This window comes from Bubalus kerabau, chromosome 7 (assembly GCF_029407905.1).
Source record: "Bubalus kerabau isolate K-KA32 ecotype Philippines breed swamp buffalo chromosome 7, PCC_UOA_SB_1v2, whole genome shotgun sequence".
Classification (NCBI taxonomy): Eukaryota; Metazoa; Chordata; class Mammalia; order Artiodactyla; family Bovidae; genus Bubalus; species Bubalus kerabau.
The window spans coordinates 108,925,373-108,939,729 of NC_073630.1; the positions used below are offsets into that span (position 1 = coordinate 108,925,373).

The 14,357-nt window shown below is 53.2% G+C and overlaps 1 protein-coding gene across 2 annotated transcripts in view; it reads right to left on the reverse strand.

The window, feature by feature from the left end:
* Positions 1-14,357, reverse strand: part of NSG1 (neuronal vesicle trafficking associated 1) — a 32,485-nt gene that overhangs the window by 2,770 nt on the left and 15,358 nt on the right. For both annotated transcript variants that reach the window (XM_055589090.1, XM_055589089.1), the window contains exon 4: positions 6,429-6,539. In XM_055589090.1, coding sequence (XP_055445065.1) covers positions 6,429-6,539 — 111 coding nt within the window. The remainder of the gene's footprint in view (positions 1-6,428; positions 6,540-14,357) is intronic.

Consider the following 14,357-nt stretch of genomic DNA (forward strand, 5'->3'; position numbering starts at 1 on the left):
TTTGACCTCCTAGACTGGTCCCTGCCAGGAAAGGGACAACACCCCCCAGGGGCTGGCAGCGCTGCCCAAGACAGAACAGGGGCTCCAGGAAGACCTCCCGAAGCCCCACTGCCTGCCAGCCGCGGCTTTAACAAGAGAAGAGCCTTCCATCTGGCGGGACACACCATCTGTGTCTCCAAACGACAGAAGCATCACAGCACCGCCACCGTCTCCTTGTCACAAGGTGAAGGGAGCGTGAAGTGACGGGGGTTCCAGGCTCGGCCACATCACGGTCACCAGAAAGAGTTTTAAACCGGATTCCCAGCCCTGCCTGCAGGATCCAGTGCTCAGATAACCCTGGAGCAGCGTCTCAGCCTCAACCACCTCACGGGCAAGCACACCGGCGGGATCCCGCCAACGCCCTAGGGCCCAGCAAGACCCCGGCTGTTCAAAGCGCTCCTGTGCCTCCCTGCGTGGGCCCAGCATGGAGACCACAACGGGTCTCCGATGGTCACCTGCATGGCCGGTGGCAGCTGCTGCCCAGTGGACATGAACGCCGGCCTGGGACACAAGGGGAACCTCCTCTGAGACCCTCGTCCCTGCCCAACGCAGGCTTCCTCAGCCTCCAGAAGCTAAAGGCAGGTTAGCTCCTCCCTGTTAAGGGCCTATTCCTTGGGGGGGTCTATCCTGCAGACCCAAGGCCCATCACCAGACCCGGGCCGGCCACCATACTGGTTCCTTCTGAGTAAGCGGCCGAGCGCCTTGTGGGCACAGTATCTCCCCGTGAGCTGGGATCCCTTAGTTCCATTTCATAGATGTGGCCAGCGAGAACCACCTGGGTGAGAACCCAGCTCCAGCCCAGGGCCTCTGCTCAGGGAACTCGACTCCACCTACAAAGCTGCCGACAGTGAACACTCTGCCCAAAGGCATAACAGTGAGAAACAAGGCAGCAAGGTCCCCGGGGCACCAGGGCAGGGCTGCACCCCCAGCAGTCTCAAGTTCCGCCAGCGTTCATCAAGCCCTGCAGCCCATTGGCCTGGTCCCCGCTGGGCCCTCGGCTTCCTCAGAGGTGGGGATGGCGGTGCTCTGCAGGGCTTGGCGGGGAGGCCAGGAGGGCAGGCTTGGCAGAAGGAGCTGCTCCTACGGCCGGAACCACGGGAACCCAGCGAATGCCACAGCCTTCACGAGGCCCTCTTTGGGCACCAGGCGGTCACGCCACCCTCAGGACCCGGAGGCCTTCCCACTGTTCAGGACTACTGTCCGGTGTCAGGAGCAGTCACAGAGGGCTCAACAGGTGATTTGTGGGGGAAAAGGGACCACATCTGGGTCTTAGAAAGGCTCCTGTTTGAGCCCATTTAGAAGCCTGAACAAGCGTGACCCAGGGCTCCCTCTCCACGTTGAACGGTTCTTACAGAGGACACCAGCCTTGCATCTGTGAAGAGGCATTGTCAGCCCGAGGGTCGGGGGCTCTCCCACGGTGGGGGCTGCCCATAGGGTTCAGAGCCACCACGCCAGTTCAGGGCCAGGCACTGGGGATCCACAGACCTGCCGAGCCCGGGCCTGCAGCCCCACACCTGCCACATGGCCTCCGCTCCGCCACCCACACTAAGAAGGGGCGGGCATGGGCACTCGGCAGAGCAAAGGCACCACGCCTCGTCCAGCCCGGACTGCCAAGCTGTGGCTTCATCACTCCGGGTCTGGGAAGAGGGCCGGGCATGAAGGATGGGACATGGTTGGGGGCAGGAGGTCTAGAGAGCTCTGGGGTCTGGTGGAGCTGTGTAAGTAAGTTGACTCTGACAGCAGATCCAGCCACCTCCTCCCCAACCAGGCCCCTCTGAAGCCCAGGCAGGCTCCATGGGTGTTTTCCCTGCTGCGGCTGCTGCAGCTACTGCCTCGCCTCAGAGATGCGAGACTCATGTTGCTGGTTTAGTGAAGATGGAGTGAAGTGAAGTGAACATCGCTCAGTCGTGTCTGACTCTGCGACCCCACAGACTATATGGTCCATGGAATTCTCCAGGCCAGAACAGTGGAGTGGGTAGCCTTTCCCTTCTCCAGGGGATCTTCCCAACCCAGGGATTGAACCCAAATCTCCCACATTGCAGGCAGATTCTTTGCCAGCTGAGCCACAAGGGAAGCCCAGGAATACTGGAGTGGGTAGCCTATCTCTTCTCTAGGAGATCTTCCCAACCCAGGGATCGAACTGGGGTCTCCTGCATTGCAGGCGGATTCTAGACCAACTGAGTTATCAGTTCAATTCAGTCGCTCAGTCGTGTCCGACTCTTTGCGACCCGATGAATCACAGCACACCAGGCCTCCCTGTCCATCACCAACTCCTGGAGTTCACTCAAACTCATGTCCATCGAGTCGGTGATGGCATCCAGCCATCTCATCCTCTGTCGTCCCCTTCGCCTCCTGCCCCCAATCCCTCCCAGCATCAGGATCTTTTTCAATGAGTCACCTCTTCACATGAGGTGGCCAAAGTACTGGAGTTTCAGTTTCAGCATCAGTCCTTTCAATGAACACCCAGGACTGATCTCCTTTAGGATGGACTGGTTGGATCTCCTTGCAGTCCAAAGGACTCTCAAGAGTCTTCTCCAATACCACAGTTCAAAAGCATCAATTCTTTGGCACTCAGCTTTCTTCACAGTCGAACTCTCACATCCATACATGACCCCTGGAAAAACCATAGCCTTGACTAGACAGACCTTTGTTGGCAAAGTAATATCTCTGCTTTTCAATATGCTATCTAGGTTGGTCATAACTTTCCTTCCAAGGAGTAAGCGTCTTTTAATTTCATGGCTGCAGTCACCATCTGCAGTGATTTTGGAGCCCAGAAAAATAAAGTCTGACACTGTTTCCACTGTTTCCCCATCTATTTCCCATGAAGTGATGGGACCAGATGCCATGATCTTCGTTTTCTGAATGTTGAGCTTTAAGCCAACTTTTTCACTCTCTTCTTTCACTTTCATCAACAAGCTTTTTAGATCCTCTTCACTTTCTGCCATAAGGGTGGTGTCATCTGCATATCTGAGGTTATTGATATTTCAGGGAAGCCACAAAAGTTTACCAGAACAGCTGTGCTCATTGTGTGTATGAGTTGCTCAGTCGTGTCTGACTCTCTGCAACTCCATGGACTGTACAGGCTCCTCTGTCCATGGGGTTCTCCAGGTGAGCATACTGGAGTGGGTTGCCATGCCCTCCTCCAGGGGACCTTCCCAACCCAAGGATCGAACCTGGGTCTCCTACATTGCAGGCAGATTCTGATGTCCTGACCTCTCACTGGTGTCCTGACCTCTAGCTACACCTGGGCATAGGGGAGCAGGGATGCTTTGCAGGGTTGAACCATTTGTTCACTCCCAGGCCAGCCCTGCAGGTGAACTGGCCCCCATCCAGAGAGCCAGCAACCACCCTCTGCCCCTCTGCACTGCCACCTCGCCTCCACTCTGTCCACGCCATCAGCACAGGGTCTGGCACGACCTTCTGAAGCCACCAGCACCTGCTGGGCAGCAAGTGACTTTGTTCCAGGCTGAGACGGGCCTCCAGACAGGACAGGGTATTCCCGCTTCTCCAGGTGCCCAGGCCAAAGAAAACAAGACGGTCCTGCTGCTGCCGACACAGCAAGGTGGCAAGACAGGGATGCTCAGGAGGCACTGCAGGGGCGCGGAGGGGGCGAGCCGGTGGCAGGCAAGACCCCAGGAAGCTGTGAGCTTGCCCTCTTGGGCCAGAGAGACTCTAGCAGAGTCACATGTCAGTCAGGGGTGAGCGCGGGGAGGTCACGGAGCCTCTAAACATCAAACGACAACCAGATGGGTGAGGGAGCCCAGGAAAAGTGTCCCAACAGCCCTGGTCAGCTATTAAACCTCACATGGAGGCTCCCCAAGAGGAAGTGTACAAGGAACGCCCAAGCGTAAACACCTCAAGGGGGTCTGGGGCGGTTCCCATATGTTTAAGACCTTTCTATAGCGCTCGCACAGTGACTTCATGATTTAAAAAAAAAGCTAGAGACCTAGCGTCCTCTGCAGCGCACGTCTGCCCTTTGAAATCTCCTGTGACACTCCTCAGTTTGGGGCCAGCCTCAGCAAGGGGCTGGTCCCCGCCCCTCCACGCATCCCAGAAGTTGGGCACCTGTGCCCATCAGCCCTTCCCTCGGGGGCCCAGGCCACTCTGTCCCCCCAGCACAAGTGCTGCCCACAGCTGGTATGCACCAATGCCCCCTCCTCATTTAGATCCCTGCCGGACAAGCCCTGTGGTCTTCCTGGAAGAGGTGGCCACAGACACTCAGTCACCCTGTATTCCTTGTTTCCTAACTCTTGGCAGCACGCACATCATCTGGGCATCTGTCTGCTGGCTTGCTGCTAGAACGGGAGCTCGAGGGCAGGCACCCAGCACTGCCTGTCCACCCTGCAGCACACCAAGCACCCCACCACACACACAGGAGGGGGCCCTTCATACGCACTGAGTAATGAATGAAGGGCAGGGCCTAACCTTGGGCACCACAGACATGTCTGAGCTCAATTTCCTGTTGGTATCATGGGGCCTAACGACATCTACCCCACAGGGTTTCTGGGAGCATCAAAGATCTGAGGTAAAAGCCCCTGTAAACTGTCACGCGGTGGCATTTGATTACATGTGCGAACACGCAGAAAGGGAGGAAGGAGACACACTCACACCTTCCTTGCTCCAGCCGTAGCCCGAGGGCAGCAGAAACAGGTCAGCAGCTCCCCGGCCCTCCAGGCTTCCCTTCTCCATTAAAGACACCGCCCCTCAGATGCCAGGGGAGACTGCCAAGTCCCAGCGGACGAAGATCCAGAACAATCTCCCTGGGGCTCTAAATCCTCAAGGCTGGCTGAGCCCAGCATCAATCTACAGAGTCTATTAAACAGGCACACGCTTGCCCCGTCCAGCGCTGCAGTGAGCCCAGGGACTGGCCCTCATCTCCCTGACCCCACCTGGACCAGTGAATCTAGCAGAACCTGGCCATGCAAGATGGAGAAGACAGCTCGGACCCGCCCTCCTCTGCACTCAGGGTCACAGAGAATGAGCCAGAAGGAAGCCCCGAGGGGGGCTGTGGCCTCAGGTATGCGTGAGCAGTCCACCTGGATGAGGGCTCTGGTCCCCAGGAAGTCATGCTCCGCATACCCAGGTTCCATCAGGGCACAGTTCCCGTGTCACCCTGGCTCCTCCGTGACCCCTGGGTCCTCCCCTCCTGCCCTGCCGCCCCTGCCTCCCAGAGTCACTCCTGATCCATCCTCAGAACCCCGACCTGTCCAGACCCCCATCTCTCCCCTGCTCCCCTCTACTAGCCTCCTGGGTCATCTCACTGGCCCCCTGTCACTCCCTTCCAACCCACAGCCTCCACAGCCACCCGAATGACTGTCCCATCACTTCCCCCGTCCCCCAGGGGTCTCTGGCCAACACTCCAGTCTAGCCATGGCTGGCTCCCCCACCAGGTGGGCCATGTATGGACCAGCCAGCAGGTACCTGGGAGCTGCCTACCACCCCACTGACCCACCTGGCTCTGCCCTGCTGGCCCCCAGCCCTCTGGATCCGCCTCCTTTAAACCCCAGCATCTTCTGAGCCTCCAAACAGACCATCAACTCCTCCAGCCTGGGCCCCACCAGAGTGCGCACAGGGGCTGGTGGAAGGGGCAGGCAGGCTTCCGCCAGCCCGGAGTCCTTCCCCAGGGGCCTGCAGGGCACCCTCACAGACCTCCCACGTGATGGGCACAGAATGTCAGGAGCTCTGGAGCTGTGAGAGGAGGAGCCCATACGAGGGCCCTGCGGCCCTCACATTAGCATCGGCCAAAGCGCGGGCGCGACAGCGGTGACCAGGCTGGGTCGGCTCCTGCTCAGTACCGGGTCCTGCCTAATTCCAGCAGCACCAAGTCCTGGAACCCACAGGGTCTTCCTCCTCATACTGGCTCCAGGAAGTTCAGAACCAAACAGGGCCCAGATCCGACTGTGGGGGACTCAGGAGCAAGCCCTTGGCCCGTGCGCATCACCACCTCCTGCGTGTCCCCTCACCCCAGCCCCGCCCTTGTTCTTCTCCCTTTAGTCCTGCAGTCCCCCGCATCTGCTTCTCCGTGCAGCCTCTGAGGAAAGAGGAGTCACACGGCTCAGCAAAGCAAGCATCATCCGTCCAGAGAGAGTCCAGCCGTGTTTTGCGGCAGGCAGACCAGGGACGCGCATTCGCAGGGCTGGGCTCCCGACCCCCGCGTGGCAGTGCAGGTCTCCCTCTCCCGGGACCTCCACTTCCTCACCACACCCCCAGGGGCTGCACTGGGCCTGCCAGGCAGGGGACTCACCCCACACCCCCACTGCACCCCCTGCCCTGCCCGCAGGGCCCCCACCGGGAGCTCCCACCACTCTAGGCCCATCCCTTGGGAGCCGTGAGTCAAGCAGGGGAGTAAAGTACAAAAGCACTGGGGGCCCCAGGGGCTGGGGGCTTACCTTGAGGACGAAGCCGTCAGGGCAGGCGCGGTCATACTTGTACACCTTGTAGACGACCAGGAAGACGACACAGGTGAGGAAGGCCAGGGCAAAGAGGACCAGCACGGACACCTGTGGGTGGCAGAGGGCGGGGGGATTAGGGCAACTGATGAGGTAGTGTGTGCGCACACAGTAACACACAGATGCACATGGAAACATGCATACACAGAGACACACAGAGAAACATACATACACACAGAGAGAAACATACAGATACACATAGAAACATACAGACACACACAAACATACATACACATACACAGAGATACACACGGAAACATACAGATACACATAGAAACATACAGACACAGAGATACACAGAGAAACATACAGATACACATAGAAACATACAGACACACACAGAGACACACAGAAACATACATACACACAGAGAGAGAGACACACGGAAACATACAGACACATACACAGTAACATACATACATACACAGAGAAACATACAGACACATACACAGATACACACAGAGAAACATACACAGACACGTATAGAGATACATACAGAGAAACATACAAACAGATACACACAGATACAAACACACAGAAACATACATACAGACACATACACACAGATATACACACACACAGTAATAAACATACACATGTGCTGTGCTTAGTCTCTCAGTGGTGTCCAACTCTTTGCGACCCCATGACTGTAGCCCACCAGGCTCCTCTGTCCATGGGATCCTCCAGGCAAGAATACTGGAGTGGGTTGCCATGCCCTCCTCCAGGGGATCTTCCTGACCCAGGGATCAGACCTGGGTGTCCCGCATTGCAGGTGGATTCTTTACTGTCTGAGCCACCAGGGAAGCCCAAGAAAATTGGAGTGGGTAGCCTATCCCTTCTCCAGCGGATCTTCCTGATCCAGGAGTCAAACCAGGATCTCCTGCGTTGTACGTGGACTCTACTAGGGAAGCCCACAAACACATACACACACAGTAACAAACACACAGACACATACACACACAGTAACATACACATAGACACGTACACATACAGCAACATACACACAGACGTGGACATACACAGTAACATATACATAGACACGAACATACGCACAGAGTAACATATACACAGACATGAGCGCACACACAGTAACATGCACACAGACATGGACACAAACAGACACGGACACACACACAGACATGTACACACAGATGCACACACACGAGCCCACGCCAGGACACACAGGCACTGTGTCTGGAAGGAGGCGCAGAACACGGACCCAGGAGGCCTCTGGGGATGAAGGTCAGCACAGTCTCCCCATACTGGACAATTTCTGTACCATCTTCATTTTTTATCACATCCACGTATCACCTTCCTTGTAAACTGGCCACTTGTTGTATTCTGGGCCCAGTGTAGACAGCCTGGGGTACACCTATGACTGGGCCTCAGGGATGCCGGACACGCCATGGAGCTGTGGGTGCGGCTGCCCTTCTGACACTGCCAGTCACCCTGGTGATGCATCAGTCACTGGCTAATCAGCTGTCTCACAGATGCCCTTGAGTCCCAGATGCCAACCCCACCCCTAAGCTGAGACCAGCTGAGCAAGGCAGACCCTCCGGGGCCCCCATCACCTCCACCCTGGACAAGAGTGTTCAGGGAGAGTCTGCCCCTCCCCGGAGAGTGGTCCCCATAAGCCCGGGACTTGGCTTTTTGCCCCACCATCTGCAAAGCAACCAGCACCGGACTGCGGGATGGGCCCAGGAATGTTTTGCAGGTGGACACATGACAGTCCCTGAGTAGACTGGGCCGGGTGATGAGACGTCCCCTGCTACAGGGTCCAGGGATCGGGAGACAAAATGATGCTGTCTCTGGGTCTCAAAGGCGTGCCCTGGAGGCCCCGGAGCCTCTGGGCAGGGCGAGCGTGCATCCTGGGCAGAAACAGCGTGCAAAGGCACTGTGTGTCAGGTCAGGAGGTGTGACCAGGAGCCGTGCCCAGGTCCCTGGCCCAGATCCTCTGCTCCCTCCCTTCACCCCACACGGCCACCCTGGCCACTGGCCATGCGGGGCCCAGCCACGAGTCCCCATCTCCAACACAGGGTGGAGCCACGGCTGCCTCGGGACCAAAGTAGCCACAGGAAAGGTGCCATCGGGGATCCTGGTGGTGGCTACACACAGGCAAGGACAAGACCACCTGGCTCAGGAGGGCAGCCTAGCGGGACAGCGGAGGTGGCCGAGCATGGAGCTGGGTGATGAAGGAAGTGGGAAGAGGTGGGCGCAGTGGCCCTGGGACATGTGTCAGCAGAGGCAGCAATGGAGCACGTGCAGGGCTTTCCAGCAGGAGCGGCAACCCTGCCTGCCTACCGTGCCCAGGAGGGGCAGCCAGACCCTGAGTAAGTCACCCAGCTCCTCCAGGCCCAGGCTCCTGCCAGCCAATAGCAGCGAGAGGACGCACACCCAGGGCTGGTGGGACCGTGGAGGACTGACTCAACGCAGTGATGAGAGGACAGAACCGGACGCAGCGGGTGCTCTGCAAGGAGGCCTTTGCTACTGCCGCTGCCGCTGCCACCACGGCCAGCAGATGCGGAGCTGGGCTCTCAGTCCAGACGCGCAGTCCCCCTACCCAGGCCCGATGCTTGATCTTCCCCGAGCCCCCCTCCTCACATTCACCTGGCTACTGCTCGCCCAAATCTGCCCTGCCTGGGACCCGGCTACCTGCTGGCGGCCCCTGGGAGCAGTGAGGGCAGATCTTCCCACAGTCTAGAACAGCAGCGTTGCCCGTAGGGAGAGCTGTATCTAAAGTAACTGTCCTCCGTAACCCTTTATATTCTCTTTTGGGGCACTTGAAATTATTCCGAAAGGAGGTCTATGGCACACAAGAGGTTAACAAGTGTTGTTAGACTATGTTCTCCATAAAATATCACCCCCACTGAATTCAACTACATATTAACTACATACAGCACAATCAAGTGGGATTCATCCCATGGTTGCAAGGATGGTTCAACATCCGCAGACGTGATATATCACATTAACCAAGTGAAGGATAAAAATTATATGACCATCCCAATAGATGCATAAAAAGCATTTGACAAAATTTAACATGTATTCATGATAAAAATTCTCAATAAAGTGGGTATAGAGGGAACATACATAATAAAGGCCAAATATGATAAGCCCAAGCTAATAGCATACTCAAATGGTGAAACACTGAAAACTTAAACTCCAAGATCAGTAACAAGAAAAGGATGCCCACTCTTGCTAATTTTATTCAACGCAGTATTACAAATCCTAGCCAGAGCAATTAGGCAAGAAAAAAACAGGCATCCAAATTAAAAAAGGAAGAAGTAAAACTGTTGCTATTTGCAGATGACAAATTTTCTATGGAAAACCCTAAAGACTCCACCAAATAACTGTTAGAAGTTATCAACAAATTAAAGTTGCAGAATGAAAAATCAACATACAAAAATCTTTTGCATTTCTATACACTAGTAAATGAACTATTGGAAGAGTTAATAAAACAATCCCACTTATAATTGCATCTCCAAGAATAAAATATCCAAGAATAAATTTAACAAAGGAGGTGAAAGGTCTATACACTAAAAATGACATTGATAAAAGAAACTGAAGATACAAATAAATGGAAAGATTCTATTCTCATGCATTAGAAGAATTAATATTGTTAATATGTCCATACTATCACTACCCAAAGAAATCTACAGATTCAATACAATCCCTATCAAAATTCTAATTCCATTTTTCACAGAAATGGAACAAACAATCCTCAAATTTGTATGGAACCACAAAAGCCTCCAAATAAATAAAGCAATCTTGAGAAAGAACAACAAAGCTGGAGGTATCATGCTCCCTGGTTTCAAACAATATTACAAAGTTATAGTAATCAAAACAGTATGGCATTGGCACAGAAACAAATAGACCAATGGAACAGCAAAGAGAGCCCAGAAATAAACCCACACATATATGATCAATTAATTTATGACAGTGGAGCCAAGAATATAAAATGGGGAAGGACAGTCTCTTCAATAAATGGTGCTTGGGAAACTGGAGAGCCTTGAGCAAAAGAATAAAATCCAACCACTACCTAACACCATATACAAACATTAACCCAAGATGGATTAAAAACTTGAACATGAGTTTTCTTAGGGAAAAAACATAGGTGATAAGTCCCTTGACATTGGTCTTGGCAAAAAAGCAAAAGCAACAAAGGCAAAAATAAACAAGTGGGACAACATCAAACTTAAAAGCTTCTGTGCAGCAAAGGAAACCATCAACAAAATCAAAAGCAACCTACTGAAAGGGAGAAAATATTTGTAAATCATGTATCTGATAAAGGGCTAATGTACAAAATATATAAAAACTCATATGAGTCTAGAGCAAAAAGCCAAACAATCCAAAAAAAATGGGTAGAGGAACTGAATAGGCATTTTTCCAAGGAAGACATACAGATAGCCAACAGGTAAATGAAAAAGTGCTCAACATCACTAGTCAGGAAAATGCAAATCAAAACCACAATGAGATATCACCGCACACCTATTAAAATGGCAATTTTCAAAAAGACAGGAAATAATGGTTGGCAAGGACATGGGAAAAAGGGAATTCTCCTACACTATTAGTGGGAATGTCAACTGGTGCAGCCATTATGGAAAAAGTATGGAGGTTCCTCAAAAAAATTAAAAACAGAACTACCATATGGTCCAGCAATCCTGCTTCTGGGTATTTATCTGAGGGAAATAGAGATACTAGCTTGAAAAGACATCTGCACCTCTGCGTTTACTTCATTGTTTATAGCCGCCAAGATACAGAAGCAACCAAAGTGTCCATTGATGGGTGAATGGATACAGATGTGGTGTATATATTCAATGGAGTATAATTCAGCCATATAAAGAAGGAAATCTTGCCATCTGCAACAACACGGGTAAACCTTGAGGGCCTTACGCTAAGTGAAATAAGTCAAACCAAGAAAGACAAACAGTGCTTTGAACTCCAAGATCAGTAAGTGTGGAATCTTAAAAAACAAACAGGAAAAAAACTGACCTCAAAGATACAGAGAACAGACTGGTGGTGCCAGAGGCAGGGGGTTGGGGTGGGAGAACTGGGTGAAGGAGGTCAAAAGATACAAACTTCCAATTAAAGATAAATAAGTCAACCTAGACAACATATTAAAAAGAAGAGACATTACTTTGCTGACAAAGGTCTGTCTAGTCAAAGCTATGGTTTTTCCAATAGTCATGTATAAATATGGGAGTTGGACCATAAAGCAAGCTGAGAACCAAAGAATTGATGCTTTTGAACCGTGGTGTTAGAGAAGACTCTTGAGAGTCCCCTGGACAGCAAGGAGATTAAACCAGTCAATCCTAAAGGAAATCAGTCCTGTATACTCATTGGAAGGACTGATGCTGAAACTGAAACTCCAATACTCTGGCCATCTGATGTGAAGAAATGACTCAGTGGAAAAGACCCTGATGCTGGGAAAGATTGAAGATGGGAGGAGAAAGGGATGACAGAGGATGAGAAGGTTGGATGGCATCACCGACTCGATGGACATGAGTTTGAGAAAGCTACAGGAGTTGGTGATGGACAGGGAAGCCTGGCATGCTGCAGTCCATGGGGTCACAAAAAGTCGGACACGACTGAGCAACTGAACTGAACCGAAATGAAGTCAAGAGGATGTGGTATACAGCACAGTGACTGTAGTTAAAAACACTATGTTGCATTTCTGAAAGTTGCTGAGACAGGAGTTCTTAAAAGTTCTCATCACAAGGAAAAAAAATGTGTCACTGTGTGTGGTGACAGATGTTAACTAGACTTAGAGTGTGATCAGTTCTCAATACACACAAATATTGAATCAGTCTGTTGCACACTTGAAACAAATATGCTCTCTCCATGTCAATTACATCTCAATTAAAAAAAAAAAAAAAAGATGATCCTAAGTCCTGGAAAGACACACATTCTGAATCTTTCCCTTGGATAGGAAGCCACATGGAGTCTGGTTCACAGCGCCCCATCTGCTTAGGTGTAAAAATAACCCCTTCTCCGTGGGGCTGTGGGGAAGCACCTCCTAAGGGCTCTCCTCCCAGGAAAGAGGATGCCTGGACCTTTCACCCAGGATACCTGGGCTCGATGGCCAAGGTGCTCACAGCACTGAGAAATGAGAACACAACAGTCCCTGGAGCAGCCAATGAAGAAGGCAAAGGAATAAATCCCCAGAGAGTCAGCAGGAGCTGTGGTTCAGTCGCTAAGTCGTGTCCAACTCTTGTGACCCCATGGACTGTAGCCCACCATGCTCCTCTGTCCATGGGATTCTCCAGGCAAGAATACTGGAGTGGGTTGCCATTCCTGTCTCCAGGGGATCTTCCCGACCCAGGGATCGAATCTGTGTCTCTTGCATTGCAGGCAGATTCTTTACTGACTGAGCTACAAGGGAAGCAGGAGGCGTGGGGCATGGCAAAGCCTCCCACACCCATAGGCTGTCCTGCTCCACCCCCCGCAACACCTCTGTGAACCCTGAATCTCTCGTGGGCCCCAGAATCTGCTCAGACCTGGGAAGCACCCTATGGGGCGGGTGGGGGCAGCAATACAGGTTCACGTTTCACTACTCCGATTCACATTTCACAACTCGGGTTCACATTTCACTACTCGGGCATGGTGCCCACCCCATGGTTACCACTGACCGAGAAGAGAACCATGGGCCTCTCCAGGAAGATCCCCACCTGGCTCGGAACTGGACCCTGCTCTGCCACCCACCACCTGCGTGACAGCAGGTCCCCTGTGCATCTCCCCTCTGAAGCAGGGAACAAGGCCCCACGCTTTGACAGGTTTACCAAGAGGATGGTAAGCGCTCAAGGGCTTGAGAGCACGTTGCCAGCCCCACGTGCTGGGCCCCTGTCAAGGCAGAATGGTGCCCCCCTAAGCCAGGTACTTGTGAATGTGACCTTATTTAGAATAGGGATCCTTGCAGGTGTGATTACATTAATTGAGGTCATTTGAGCGAGCCCTAATCCAGGATGACTGGGCCATGAAAAGGGGACCGTTGGGACACAGAGGCACATGCTCAGGGAGGAGGCCACGTGAAGACGGAGGATGGAGGTGGTGTAGCCACAAGCCAAGGACTGCTGGCAAGCCCTGGCCCCCCCAGGCCCAGAACAGGCAAGGAAGGCCCCTCCTCTGGGGGCACATCCGAGGGGGTGACTAACACTTTCTCACTTCCACTTCATGCACAAAGGGACTCTGAAGGTGGCATCAAGTCAAGGATCTCAAGACAGAAGATTTTCCTGGATTGTCCAGGAATGGAGTCACAGGCAAGTGAACTTCTGAGAGGGAGACCGAGAGAGACTCAGCCACAGGGGAGAAGGCAATAGGACACTGGAGAGGCTGTGCTGCAGGCTATGGAGATGCACAAGGGGCTGAAGGGCAAAGAAAATGAGCAGCGCAGCTCCAGGGGCTGCAGAGGCACAGAGACTGCGCCCCAGAGGAAGCACAGCCAGCAGGGCTGACTCAGGACTTCTGGCCTCCAGATATGCGTGGCTACCAGCCTCTCAGCTGCCGGTCCTTGTCACGGCCGCCCCGGGAAACAAATTCACCTCCTTTCAAGCCCATTCACTTCCACAGACCAAGCCCCTGCAGGGAAGACTGAAACCTAAGCACCAGGCAGACAGAGGAGCCTCCTGAACTCAGTGAACAATGAGTGAGCAGGTGCAGGTGGCCCGTCCCCCAGTGAGGAGTCACAGGGCAACCCTTGGGGACCCAGAGCCAAGCCAGGTGTCTACACATCGAACAGAACATAAATGCAGCCTGTGGAGGCCTGTCTGCCTGGGTTTTACTATAGAAATGATGGTGCAGGGGAAGGAGGCAGGACCCCAGGTGGCTCTGGGACCCAGGAGGACGGGCAGCATCCACGGTGTCCTCTCTGGGGTG